Below are 14,582 nucleotides of genomic sequence, written 5' to 3'. Positions count from 1 at the left end.
TGAGACTTCATATCAAAATACTAATTTCACTCTTTGAACTGAGCCCCTTTGGTTTCTTATCAGTCCCATGATAGCCTCTTTTCCCTGCCAAATTAGTCAGCGTTCCCCCATCCTCATTTCCTTATGTTTTCTGAGAGTTGAGCTCTGCTTTTCATCAAAAGGTCAAGGGTCAATCCTCTGCCAACTCTGCCTCTAAAACAAATCTCAAACTCTGGTATGCCCTTTAACTTCTTACTTCAGCACTTTCGATTTTTTGCTGGAGTCTGTCCAATTGTTCATAGACTTATTACCTACACTACAGTGATGGATGTAGCATGGCCTGTATCGTATGTAACAGTATATTCAAAAGCCCTGAAATGCATTTTATTAGTAGTTTATGATTTCTTGGAGAACTGGTTTCAAAATAGAGCTGGCGCAATTGTTTTGATTCTGAAACCTACCTTGTTATCAGTATTTGAAATAGAGAAAGTGGTCAGTGCGGGTGTAAAGTGTAGGGGATTGAGCAGCACACCCTGCCTCTTCTAATCTGTCCAAATAAACACTCTTCCTCCCTCCCCCTGGTTCCACACCAGGCTTGAGGGTTATCAGAGAAACCCTCTACTGCTCCCCTGCTCAGACTGCAGCCCAGCCAGCATTTGCATTAGCAGCACACAGGATACACACTCACTCTCACACACACACACATACACACACTTATAACTACTCACACACTCCGTCATATCTCAAAGTGGAGTCAGAGTGAGGAAACAGAATGTCAGGGAAGGAAGCGCTGAAGCCAGTAGGAAAGCAGTATTTGCCTGAAGTCTGCAAAGCCCTTCTGTGACTCACTCTCACAGGTCTGAGGTAGAGGTCTAGATCCACACAGAGAGCCACACAAGTATCTGATGATCTTACAGACTAGAACACATCAAGGAGAAGGTTCCAGATTCTGCTCAGGAGGACCAGCTTAACCCTCAGATCAGGACTTTGAAACAGAGACGAATTCTTGACATTCCCTTTGTCTCTGACCACTCACCGCTCTTCAGGTCTTTTAGAGTCCCATCATCTGCCGCCACCACCACCACCACCACGCAAGAGGACGAATCAGCACACAAAGTGAGTAAAAACACAAGTTATCATTTTTTTAATATAACACCTACAATGTAAATTCTAACTTCTCAAAACTGCACTTACTTAAAGACACTCCGTACATGTTTCTGCTGTTATTCTGGAAACTGAATTTGATTTATGAGCTTGATCAAGTCCAGTCTGATGGGGAAAAAAGTAACCACTGTACTGATGCTGTCGGTGCTGAAGAGATGGACATACACTGTTATCCATAAAGTTAGAATAATTTAGTTTTCAGACACATTCGTCTTTTTATTCCTATTTATACACATCAGTAATCACCTTTAACTAGGTGCAATGATTACATACGGAGTCCCAGTTACACTTTATCTATCAAGAATAAATCACATTGTCACAATAATTTCATAAGAAAGGAGAAATATTTTATTCCAACTTTATGGGCAACAATGTAAATGGCTGATATTCACTCTAAAACCCAAAGACGTAAATGTAAAGACTTTAGCTAAGATATTACAGAAGATAATCATAACCAGAAGCTATGTAGTTCTATTCATACCCTCTGAAGACCAAACAATAAAACCAAAAAGCCGCAGCTTTGACAACACAGCCTAGGTATTGAAGATTTTTATAGACTTTTATCCATCCTTTACTGTTCCATAGTGGACTGTGTCTACATATGAGTCTGTTTTTATGTTGGTTTTCACTTAAACAGCATCGCAATTAAATATCTGATGACATAACTGTACTGTAATTTCCTCCTAATGTCGGTAATAAATAAATAAAAAGAAAGTAAAAGACATACCAGATGAAAATCATGTGTTCACTTGTAAAAGCACATTAAACAACAATACAGTAGATGCTTACTCATCCAACATCAGAGATAACCAGTAATACTTTTCTCAGTCTGTTTTCTCATTATGTTATTATTAGATACTGTACGGGAATGTTTAGCTACATAGGAATAAAATAATTAGAAAATGTGGCATGGATAACAGGTTCCCACTGTGTCTTCCATCACTATTGAGGGCAAAACTTGTGGTGTGACGTTTTGTCTATCAATGTCATAAGTGATTACGGGAATTTTTTTCAGAATTTTCCATCTGTTTCTAGCTCATTGTTCTGGCTGGTGGTTATCCTGGACTTTGGAGGTGGGGTCAGTGGAGCCCATTTCCTTCCACTTAGAGCAGTGCATTTATCTGTGGCAACTTTCCACACCTTTCACCACACTATTTAAGGAAAATCATTACTCGATAGATTAAGCTTTCGATGATTTTAGTGCATGTACCCATACACTAATTAGATCTCATTGTCCTTTCTGAACAATATTTTGCCCTCTGATGAAAGGAAATAAACATAAACTTCATGTGGAGCACAAACTCACTCATGGAATTTCACTATTTTTATGCTTTATTTCAGGCTCAGTAAGATGAGTCTGTCAAGGAGCGGGACCCTGGAGAAGACGATATCTGAGCATGGCCACTCTGAGCATAGATCCCCTTCCAGAGCGGGGTCAGGGGTCGTGGTGCCGCCTCCTTACTCTCTAGGAGGCAGTGAAGCCGCTGACACCCCCCTGGAGTTGAGGGGCTCTCTGGACTGCTGGGCGTGCTCAGTGTTGGTCACGGCTCAAAATATGGTTATAGCACTGATCAACTCCATCCTGGCCAGTGTTGTGTTCGGCATCATCCTCACCCCTGCTCTTGCCATGATCCTATTTGGCTTCCTCTGCCACTCCACAGTGAGTCCCTTTGTAGAATCACACTCATACACTTAGAGGTCCAGCTGCCCAGACATAGATTAAGCCCACAGACTAAGACTACACACAAGAACCTCAATGGAGCTCTTCATCCATATCTGGGAAACTGTTACTGTTATAATTATTTTTCTGTAGAATTGTATAACTGACATAGTAGAAATCATCCTACATTAACTATATTGTATGAACTGATGTAACGCCTGTGCAGCTGAGTGTTAATTAAACTGCTGCTTTGGAATGTTAGTCTCAGTTAACTACACAAAGAGAAAGGCAAATGTTTTTCCTAACATTTGACACTGTTTTCAAAGATCTTATTGGATTTTCCTGGAGCTTTATCTTAATGTTTTGCAGCTGTGACAGCACTGGCCTGCATCCTTTCTGCAGGCCATTGTAGGACAAGAGCTTACACCAAAAAAATACAAAAAAATCCCAGCATTTTTGCAAATTATACTGAATTTTGTCATTTTTTTGGTTGGTTTTTGTGATTTGATGATTTACTTTAAACTAGAACCAGGGCCATTATTGACTCCCTCTCTATCTCTCCCTCTCTTTCTCCCTCCCTCTCTCTCTCCAGGTGCGGCCTCATGGAACGTCTCTGTATTGTTCAGACATTCTGAAAGATGCCGGCTGTGTGGCTCTGCTGGTCGTGGGCTTTCTGCTGCTCACCCCTCTGCTGGTTCTGGCACTTGCTGCCTACTGCCGTTTGGCCCGACACCTCCAGCTGGGCATGTGTTTCATTCCCTACAGCCGGGCGGTGTATAAGAACCTGCCTGCCTCTCGCCGAAGGGGTGGAGGCTGCTGCAGCCAGCAGGGACCCTCAGAACGGGAGGGGAAAGGCAGCGTCTGGGTGTAGAAGATCAAATGATTATAATACTCCTGACGACTCACCAGGGACATTTGTCTGGCTCTTTTTTTTTTTTTAGACTGCATTCCAAACATTGTATCGTATTTCTTTTCTGAAGCCATTGTAAAAATCATATTTTCATTTTATAAACCTTACATTATCTTTTATACTGATTATTGTCATACTGTTTGTATACAAGTCAGATGTATTTTGTTTATTTTTTTTATAATAAAGTATATCTCACATTGAAACCCGAACTTTGTGTTTTGAGCCAGAGGAACAGGAATGAACTATAAAATTAAGTGATTCTTCTTCAGAAATGTGTGGACTGAACCAAATTCAGCTACCAAACCAAGTTGCCAACTGTTTCTAACACTGTTTAATCCAGTGCTTTCCAGCCCTTTTTGGCTCGTGACCCCATTTTAACATCACAAATTTCTGGTGACCCCAGACATTCAAAACAGAGACTTTTTTTTTTTTTGCTAAAATTAATTTGTTTTTGATCATGTAATAGTTTTCTATACTATGTTGCAAATAAACATTAATTTTAGATGACATTTAGTCTATATAATGTATATCATCATGGACAGAGGCAGTAAAGCCAGGTGTAGATTACTGCACAGAGTGAGAATTTTATTTTCCTTGGTCAGGATATGTACAGTCAGTCCAGCTTGGATTTACAAGGCTGACAATTAATACTGAACAAACAAGAACTCAGACTACGAATTATAAAAGAGCTGCAGCATCTGAAACCGACCACAATGAACATTCGAAAGATAAACAGTACCACAGTGCTTCAGTTTCAGCTTCAGAGTTAATCATGTCTTTTATGGATTAGGATTTCTCTCTCAACTCACCATATATTTTTTATTAGTAAGTTACTTGTTCAATATCAATATTGTATCAGTTACTAGAAACTTCAGGCGACCCCATTTGAATTCCAGGTGACCCCATATGGGGTCCTGACCCCAAGGTTGAAAGGCACTGGTTTAACACATAGATGAATGTGTTGTTTTCATCTCTCTGGTACCATTACTCTGAACTGTAAATTGTTAGTACCAAGATATATAAAGATGTCAATGATCTGAGTTTAGAAGAAGAAGAAGAAGAAGAAGAAGAAGAAGAAGAAGAAGAAGAAAGGAAAACCAGATGGCATAACTGGTTTGTAAAATCCATTTTAACCTTTATCTACCTCTACTGGTGACTCATAGGAACTGCAGTAACACAGTTTTTCTCTAAAAATCATGTGGTTCAAAGGACAAATGTTTACAATAAATTGTTTTTGCAAATTTCATATTCAGTATTCTAATGTTAAGTTATACATATAGTAAAATCAGGCAGGCAGTAGCATCCTTGGTGCTTGATGTTAATTATAACACTGGTACTATGCTGTGAGACCCAAAGTATGTATATTCAAGTAAAATCAAAACAGTTGTCAAATAGTGTCAAAATTAGCACTTGTATGTACTTCAGCAGTTCATTGCTGAGCCTTCTATTAACAGATGCATTGTCGGCTTAAGTGTGAGTGTTATTACCTTGTATAACCACTGGATGGTACCGAAGACACATCCATGTTTGAGTGTAACAACTGCAGAACCACATTTACAGACAATAAGACATTACATCTGAAAGAGATATAAAAGCCTTTATTTATATATAACTTACAAATATAAGGTTTTGGAGGTGCTTGAATATTCACTTAATGTGATGGGTAAAATTGCTGTTTTATGGTAATATTGTGCTTTTAATAGAGTTCACATTGATATGTTGTGTTGTGTGGGTTTCCCAGCTTTATGTGCATGATGTGTGAGGTTAGCAGGGTTGGTTGTTGATGTTCATTAATAATTTGTGATGCTGGGCTTTGTATAGAGCTGTGAATGCACCAGGTGCCAGGGTGCCACGTCCGTCTTCATCCACTTGACCCATGATGATGTAGTTGACACCTGTCAGACAGAGATTAAATGATCAGCATGTTGTGCTTCACAGTCTCAGAACACAAAAAGATGTGATGTGTAATCCAAGACAGCATTACCTTTGCGGAGCAGTGGGCACTTCTTACACTGTGACACCAGCTTCACTGACATGGTCTCTCCTACTTGTGTGATGATCAGGCGGCCTGCTTTGTAGGTTTTAATGAGGGACACGCCAATGTTGACAACTCCACGGGGCCCAGGGGTCATGGAGGTCACCTTTCCAGTTAACACTAGAAAAAAGACAGCTCAATCAGACCTCAACATTGGATTGGTTGGACTAAAAATGTTGCTTTTTGTTTATCAGTCGTACCAAATTCACTGGCACAGAAACTGGGCTTGATTGCTCCATCTCTTCTACAAGCTTTGGCACACAGTGGATTCTGAGGAACTGAAAACACACGATTTATACACATCAGACCTTCAATATAAACAACATGAGCATCCTACTAAAATGGACATTCTGTGTCCGGCGCGTCTTTGTCGGACACGTGTCCGACGCATGTCCTGATGTTGCAGCACGGAAGGGCGTACGGGTGCAATGCCGCTGCTGCACTATTGTACAATGGCACCATGGGTACAATGCCGCCGGCACACAGGTGTCAAACATGCAGCCCAGGGGCCAAATCTGGCCCACCAAAGGGTCCAGTCTGGCCCTTGGGATGAATTTGTGAAATGCAAAAATTACACTGAAGATATTAACGATCCTTTTAGTTCAGGTTCCACATTCAGACCAATTCAATCTCCAGTGGGAAGGACCAGTAAAATATGATCATAATAGCATATAATAATGACAACTCCAAATTTTTCTCTTTCGAAATGTAAATATTTTCATGTATTTACACTAAAACAAAGTACAATTTTGCAAAAAATGTGAATAATCTGAACAAATATGAACAACCTGAAATGTCTTAAGAGAAGTAAATACAATTTTAACAATATTCTGTCTGTTATTAAATGTTTTGTGTATTTGTTGATCCACAGTGATCTGTAAGTTATAATGTATATGTGTAAATGATAAACTAAGGCATAAATATTGTTAAAATTACACTTATTTTTTCAGTTTGTTCATGTTATTCACATTGTTTGAAAGGATAGTTTGTAGATATAAACTTTTTCATAATGTGAATTTACTTTTTTCGTTCTGAAACATAGAGAAAAGTTTGGAGTTTACATTATTTATATATTATTATGTTATATTATTATATATGTTATGTTATTTTACTGCTTTGGCCCACTTCAGATCAGATTTAGCTGAATGTGGAACTGAACTCAAATGAGTTTGACACCCCTGCACTAGTACATACAAATGGAAATTATGTCTCACCTGGTCTCCTTCCATTTGGCCTTGTGACAGGCACCACTCTGTCCTGGCCTGTGGTGCCTGATCCACGGCCTCTTGTGGGTTTGACTGGTTTTGGTCTCTCAGTGGGCTCAGGTGGAGGAGGTGGCACATATCTGGTTGTGGGGACAGGTGGTGGTGCAGTGGTGGCTATAACTTCAGGCACAACAGGTTGGACTGCAGGTTTTGAGGGGACTGATCTTGCTCCGGCCCCTGAGTCTACTAATGGGATCTGGGACCCACGTGGGACACTGGTGTAGTAGGCCAGGAACCCATCAGACGTCACACTGAGGTCAGATATGAACTGGACCAGTAGCTCATTGCCGTTGCTGATAATGGGCCTAAGGAACCACCACAAGACAGTAGAGTTACAGTGAGAGCATTTTAAAGACCTCCAGAGGAAAATAAAAACCTTCATGACTTACTGTGGAGCTTCATCACCGCAGTATTTCCCAATCAGACGTGAATCATCTTTCTCCCCACCGTTGAAGAACGCCACATAGTCAAACCGACAGTACATGTCAGACTCCAAGGAGAATTTGTCAAAGTTGACCTGAATCACCTGGTACCCAAAGACAAACAGACATTTTCATTAAAATAAACCAGGAGCTGCTTTATTCTCCTCCCTGGACATGAAAACAGCTTGCAAAATAACAAGCCTACATGCAGAGATGGGGAGAGTGCCACCAACCATATCAGGCTCCACAGTAATAAGCCAGGAGCAGCTGGTTCCTGGTGGGTATTTGTTGTCAGGCCAGTTGGGTGTCTTGATCTCTCCCTGGGACTTTGTGATCTTCCCCCCACAGGACTGCTGATCTGAAACACAGGCATGCTCAGTAAGGATGATTAATGAAAATAACAGCTGACAGACTGAAGAGTAAAAAGTACTGCATGTTTTTATACAAGAACTTGGACCTTCACGCCATTTTTTTCCCCTGGGTGTGTTCACGACATGCAAGCCTTTGCTGATTCTGCTGGGAGGGATCTTAACTCACATCAAATTCTTTCTAACACCTGGGTAATCACCATATGTACAACTTTAGGAAGCATGTGTTTCTCCTACAGGGTGGGGAAGCAAAATTTACAATGAACATTTAGTTGTTTTTTCTCAGCAGGCACTACATCAATTGTTTTGAAACCAAACATATATTGATGTCATAATCATACCTAACACTATTATTCATACCTTTTCAGAAACTTTTGCCCATATGAGTAATCAGGAAAGCAAACGTCAAAGAGTGTGTGATTTGCTGAATGCACTCGTCACACCAAAGGAGATTTCAAAAATAGTTGGAGTGTCCATAAAGACTGTTTATAATGGAAAGAAGAGAATGACTATGAGCAAAACTATTACGAGAAAGTCTGGAAGATACTATTAAAGAAGAATGGGAGAAGTTGTCACCCGAATATTTGAGGAACACTTGCGCAAGTTTCAGGAAGTGTGTGAAGGCAGTTATTGAGAAAGAAGGAGGACACATAGAATAAAAATATTTTCTATTATGTAAATTTTCTTGTGGCAAATAAATTCTCATGACTTTCAATAAACTAATTGGTCATACACTGTCTTTCAATCCCTGCCTCAAAATATTGTAAATTTTGCTTCCCCACCCTGTATATTTAATGATACACCAGGGATACGAGGATTTTTGTCATGTGTGGATACCTGGACCGGTGTGACTTCAATTAACTCTTTATTGCTTTATTAAAAAAATAGGCCAAAGACATTTACTCTAAAACTTTTAAACTGCAATGTTAAAACAGAATTCATTACCATATCATCACCTTCTTAAAATAATTGCCCAAATATTTTTTTTTTTTCATGTGTCATCAAAGACTAAATTTTTGTGTGTCTTTCATGAAAAATCTGAAAAAATGACATAGACATTTATTTTAGGAAGGTGAAGATATGTTATTGCTCAACTGACGTCAGAGGATGAAAAAGAAATTCCACCAGTTTGTCCAGAAGTTGAACATCTCAAATCACACATAACAAAGGACAGTTTATCCTTCCCTTGTTATTATGTTTTGGCAGATTCGGATTCATCCAGCAGGGAAACAGACACTGGAGGAAGTGTGTCTGGAGTCTTTTTTATTCCTAAAATATTTCAGTGATCACATTCATTTTTTTTTTTTTTTTTTGCAATTTATTAGATGTTGTTAAAAAAAAAAAAAAAAAAAGATTTGTCATCAAGAGCAAATACAAAACACATACCCTCTACATATGGCTTGGTGCCACTGAAATAGGCCACAAACCCTCTGCCCTGCGTCCCTTCATCCGCCGCCATCTCCAGCATCATTGTATTAGTGGTAGAAATAAGACTGCCAGGCCGGAAAGTTCCACAAAAGCGACCCAGCTTCTGCGCCAAGATGGAATGGCCGTTATAAACATCCAGATAGTCGTAGCGACATTGTGAATCAGCTTCCAGGTCAAAAATGCGGAAGGAAAGCGTGACTACATTCCCCTCTGGGACCTGCAAAACCACAGAGGTCATATGAGTCAAACAGGCAGAGACTAAAGGAGTCAACATTTGGATATGTGGCGGCGTGAGTGACTCACTGTGATGCGCCAGGTGCATTTGCTGTTGGGTTTGTAGAAGCTGGGAAACCCCTCACTCCCAACAAAGCCTGAGTCTGCAACCAGGTCTCCTCCACAGTTAAACACAGGTCTGCGACTATAGTGAGAGGGTGGGGAATATGAGCTGTGACTGCTGTGACTAAAGACTAGAAAAAGCATCTTTGAGTCAATTTCTTTTGCAGATGGTAAAACAGACAATTGCCTACTGAGCTGGAATTGATTTAGAATTAAAAAAAACAGATGTAAGACAAAATATATGAAATCTGATGGTTATTGACTGATAAGCTGAGGATTCTGAAGCAAAAAAACTGGGGCATAAAATTTGAATTCTCAAAAACAAATAAGAGATTTAGTTGTTGCTACTAATTTTCCAAAGGATCTGACAGCACATTTCATAGCTGCCAGGCCTTATTGTGTCATAACGTACAGCGGGTGCGTTTCTTTCCAAACAAACATCTTCAGAGATTGTTTAATGTCAAAACTTGTTTCACATGCAGTTCTGATGAGATGGGATAAGGTTCATGTTGACCAAAAAGAATGTGCCTATCATTTTAAAGTTTTTGTTTTGTTGCTGTTTTATAGTCTGTTTAGTTATGTAGAGTGTCAAAAATAATTTGTTTATGGAAAGCAGGGAAAATAATGTTTGCCAAAAATCCATGCTCAAGAGAACATAAACAAAACATTTGTTCTTCATCATCCATTCTGTGGAGGGAAAAACATTGCTGGATGGATGAATGAAGCTGCAAAACAGGGCGCCCAAACTAGGAAAGGAATGTCCAGACAGCATAACCCCAGCAAAGTCAGACGCCTGTTCGTTAGAGCCAAAATGTCCAGAGTTGGCGCCAAGTAACTCTGATTCAACCCCACACGCAGAACCAAAAGCATTAACATCTGCACAGCTCAGCCACTGCACATTCAGCTTCACAAAAACCATCAAGACAACACTGTGCCCAGTCAAACAGCACAGTGGAAAGAATTTACTTACAGGGACAGGAAAGAATTTCGACCATGCATTTTTTTTCTCTGACGTTGCAAAAAATTGTTTTTTTAACCCAATTTGCTCATTTTCAAAGCCTTCATTAACGCTGGTATCCTAACCTATAATAACAGATGATTGATTGCCATTCATCTCACAATTCCATGACAGCTTTTAAAACTTCTTCTCCATGCGTTATAAACTTACTTGGTGTTTTCTGTCTGCTGAGCCCACGTCCATCCTAAATGTAGACACAAAAACAAGCAGAAACCCCAAATGCTGTCGACGTGCATCATGATGCAGTGTATACACAAGGCTACAGACTATTGGAGAGAGGGGAAATGGTAGCAGGAGGCAAGAGGTGAAAGACTGTGGGGAGGAGGCTTCTCGCAAAGGATGGGCGGAGAGAGTGAACGACTGGGGAGGTTTTGGAGAGGGGGAGAGAGAGTTTGAGAATGGTAAAGACATGGGGACGGATGCTGAAAGGGCAACAACGGTGAGAAAGAGCCATGAGGGGGATGACGTGAGCTGAAGGCTTTAATTAGAGCCAGATGTTTTCTCCATAATAATGCTGGTTTCAATACAGCAGACATGGTATCTAGGAAAAAGAATAAGGGGTGAGTCAGGAGTAGTTGTGGCTGATTCACTGGAAGTTGTTTCTTTAAACAGCAGTGTAAAGTTGTTTTTCATTTGGTTGCAACTTAAAGGTAAAAGGATCATAAAATCTTAACAGGATAGTCATTGGCTCTACATGTTTTACATCCATTCAGGTCTGGCTGATTATTACACAGGTTACACAGGTGAAGGAAGAGCCTGAGGCATCATACGTTCAAGCACTCAACAAGTCCGGCCATAAATCTTCACATTCCACAGCAGGCCAGATGTGACACCTGTAATCTGTGAGACTGCTGTCTTAATGAAATGATCTGAAGCCAAAAACAAACCTACAAAGAGCTTCAAAAAACATTAACACAAAAAACTAAGGATTTCTGTCCTTTTACCATTTCTCCCTTTGTCTCATGGGCTCCTTTGGCTCCGTGACATCTGAGCCCCAGAATGTCTATTTGCCCCCCCCTTGTGAATCTCCTAAAGCAAGAATAACACATAGAGGGGGGAGTGTTCTTTCTTCTTTTTGACATTTGCTGAAGAGCCAACTCTCTGGCCTAGATTACTGAGGCCTATGGAGGGGACACTGTTTCTGTAATACTAGAAAAACTGCCACTCTTTTGGACCACAGACGTGCAACACCTTGATCAAAGTCTGGAATGAGCAGGATGGACAGCCTGTAAAAGCACAAAGCAGACTTTCCACAGTCTCAGCTTACATGTGTGTGATGACTTCAGCTGAGCTTTTTCCTCTGACACTTATTTTTACGGCCTGTTTTAAATTGTTTTGGTGCCACAGGTAAGGATATGAGAACTTTGACATGGTGAGCTGCAGAAGGGAGCATTTCACAGTCCTGCTGCGCTGCGTTTGTGTCCAGATAAGAGGCAGCAGAAACAGGAATGCGGTGACGCGCAGCATCTGCTGGGGGTGAAAGTCTGTGTACAACTGTGCAACCGCAGTGTGGGAGTAACAGTGACCTTTTCGCTTAGCAGGAATCCAAGCCAAGGGTGTAGGTTTCTGCAATAACTCCTTACGAATCCATCAAGTTGAACGTACATTCCTTTTGTTGAGTCAAAGGGGAGTAGTGGGGGAGGATACAACTAGTGAAAGGGGGAGATATACATCAGTAAGAAAAGAGGGGAGGACAGAAAAATGGAAAATAAACTTAAATTGATCTGACAGTGGGACAGTTTAACAAGGTGAAAAGTTGTTTTTAAATGCACCCTGCAGTCAGACCAACACACGATTATATTATCGCTCCACACATTCCTTTAGTAAATGAACCCCCTGTTACGTTCAAGTTAATATCAAAGATTTACAATAATACAATTAAATATGGCTCGTGCAAACACTATAAAGGGAGTTAAAGGAGGTGAAAAACAGAGAGAAAATTAATGCCTGCAGTTAAGTCAATCCGCCTGTGAAGGTAACAGACCGAATCTGATGTTTTCATAACAATTGTAAATCCATCTGTCCTCTGTAATTGTGGTTTCTCTCAGTCTAAAAGAAAGATCTGTCTTCCAATCATGCAGTAGAGCACATTTAGCCAAATTACACATTACCTCAGGAATAAACAGAAACACATGCGCAAATATAAGGATTTCACTTCAAATAGCTGTAATGTGCTTTTAATCACCATATACTCCTACAAGGCATTACAGATGAAACCAGGCACTAGAAAAACTCTAAACAATGAGTATGAAGAGTAATGTTGACTTAAATTCATGTCTGGCTGACACAACAGCAGCAAATGTGAAAGATAGTTCAATATTCAACTGATGTTATAGATTTTAAGGAGTGAGTAAAAAGTTGAAAACACATCATGGCGTTCAGTAGAGATCACACTTCAGCTTTTTGATTTGACTTGAATTGATTTGAAATCTTTATTTTGAACATGTAGACGGTGAAAACAAAACAAAACCAACCAACAAAATGTCGTAATGATACATAAAAGACTGACAAGTGAACAAAAGGGAAAAGAGAAAAAATAAAAAATATTAAAATTAAAATTAAAATTAAAATTAAAATAAAATAAAATAAAATAAAATAATAAATAAAATAAAATAAAATAAAATAAAATAAAATAAAAAATAAAAATAAAAATGCACAAAAGGAGCAGGAAAAAGTAAAAACTTATTTACACCTACCCCCAGTGATCGCTATATAAATAATAACAATTATTTAATAATAATAATAATAATAATAATAATAATAATAATACACATCCTTATTCCTATATACACTAATATAATAATACCCATTTACATATTATCTTACCATTATCACCAGATATTAATAAAAACAAAAATAAGCTTAGTCTTGGAATAACAGAAGTTTAGACACTGCAAATTTATATTTCTAAAACACAATTGCATCAAGCAGAGAAAATACAAAAAAATATATAACTTTTTTGTGGCAATTGCCCAAGAAACATCTCATAATTTTTCAATAAGATAGTATTTCAAGAAGTCAGCCCTTTAATACTACACACAGAAAAATGGCATTATCTGAATAACATCATAGTGTATGAGCTGCATACATTGGCGTCATGTATAAGATTCATATGGAAATTACAGATACTGCTCCAAATAATCTGTGCAATATATCAAACTCATACGTATAATCTGTACACATGACTATATATATATAATTATGTGTGTAGATATGTGTGCATATAGGTGTATGTATGAGTATCTCCGTTATCCAACCTGTGGCATGTTCAGCATGTGCACAGCTGTAACTAGAAGCACTCGAAAAGCGCAGACCTCCGCCAAGGCTGATCAGTGGCCCCCCCCGTGGGCCCCCCCACCCCCGATCACCACCAAAATTTAATCATTTCTTCCTTATCCCATTTCCAACAAACCCTGAAAATTTCATCCAAATCTGTCCATAACTTTTTGAGTTATGTTGCACACTAACGGACAGACAGACAAACAAACAAACAAACAAACAAACAAACCCTGGCAAAAACATAACCTCCTTGGCGGAGGTAAATAGTATTTAGAGTTTTTTGGTTTTTTTTATTTTGCTCTATTTTTGCTCTTGTGTGCTGTGTTTGTACTCCATTCTTGCTGCTGTAAATTTGGAATTTCCCCTTGTGAGAATGATAAAAAATATATATATCATGTTATATTTAATGAATGAAATGATACTCACTAGTCATTGCAGTTATATTACATAACAGTAACATTTATTTCAGTGCGATTTGGCTTCTTCACTCCTCTTCACTTTTAACCTCTGACAGGCATGGAGAATGGACATCATGTCATCTATCAGAGTCTTGCTCTTTGAAGTCTGATATATTCCTCTGTTAGTAGGTTCATAGTGTAAATGGATTAGTGCCCACAATATCATGGCGACATCTGGTGGAGGAATGTGGAACTATATTCTTTGGTGTAGAGCTGTAGGCATGGTACCTTCAGTTCTCTGCTGTCATGTTTGTTAACAC

The 14,582-nt window shown here is 39.2% G+C and overlaps 2 protein-coding genes across 2 annotated transcripts; one reads left to right on the top strand and one right to left on the bottom strand.

The window, feature by feature from the left end:
* The first annotated feature begins 585 nt into the window (after window positions 1-585).
* tmem88a (transmembrane protein 88 a) lies at window positions 586-3,916 on the top strand. Its single transcript, XM_030153930.1, has 3 exons — window positions 586-1,095; window positions 2,485-2,803; window positions 3,396-3,916. The coding sequence occupies exons 2-3, from the start codon at window positions 2,495-2,497 to the stop codon at window positions 3,672-3,674; spliced, it is 588 nt and encodes a 195-aa protein (XP_030009790.1). The 5' UTR covers window positions 586-1,095; window positions 2,485-2,494; the 3' UTR covers window positions 3,675-3,916.
* Window positions 3,917-5,284: 1,368 nt separating this feature from the next.
* On the bottom strand, window positions 5,285-11,474 carry pcolcea (procollagen C-endopeptidase enhancer a). The gene is made up of 9 exons (XM_030153929.1): window positions 10,736-11,474; window positions 9,535-9,649; window positions 9,190-9,448; window positions 7,669-7,793; window positions 7,403-7,539; window positions 6,963-7,318; window positions 5,949-6,026; window positions 5,698-5,868; window positions 5,285-5,608 (listed from the first exon to the last, which is right to left on the bottom strand). Exons 1-9 carry the CDS (start codon window positions 10,822-10,824, stop codon window positions 5,478-5,480), a joined length of 1,461 nt encoding a protein of 486 aa, XP_030009789.1. The 5' UTR covers window positions 10,825-11,474; the 3' UTR covers window positions 5,285-5,477.
* Between the last annotated feature and the right edge of the window lie 3,108 nt (window positions 11,475-14,582).

Source organism: Sphaeramia orbicularis, chromosome 14 (assembly GCF_902148855.1).
Source record: "Sphaeramia orbicularis chromosome 14, fSphaOr1.1, whole genome shotgun sequence".
Lineage (NCBI taxonomy): Eukaryota > Metazoa > Chordata > Actinopteri > Kurtiformes > Apogonidae > Sphaeramia > Sphaeramia orbicularis.
This window is presented reverse-complemented; position numbering and strand designations above follow the sequence as displayed.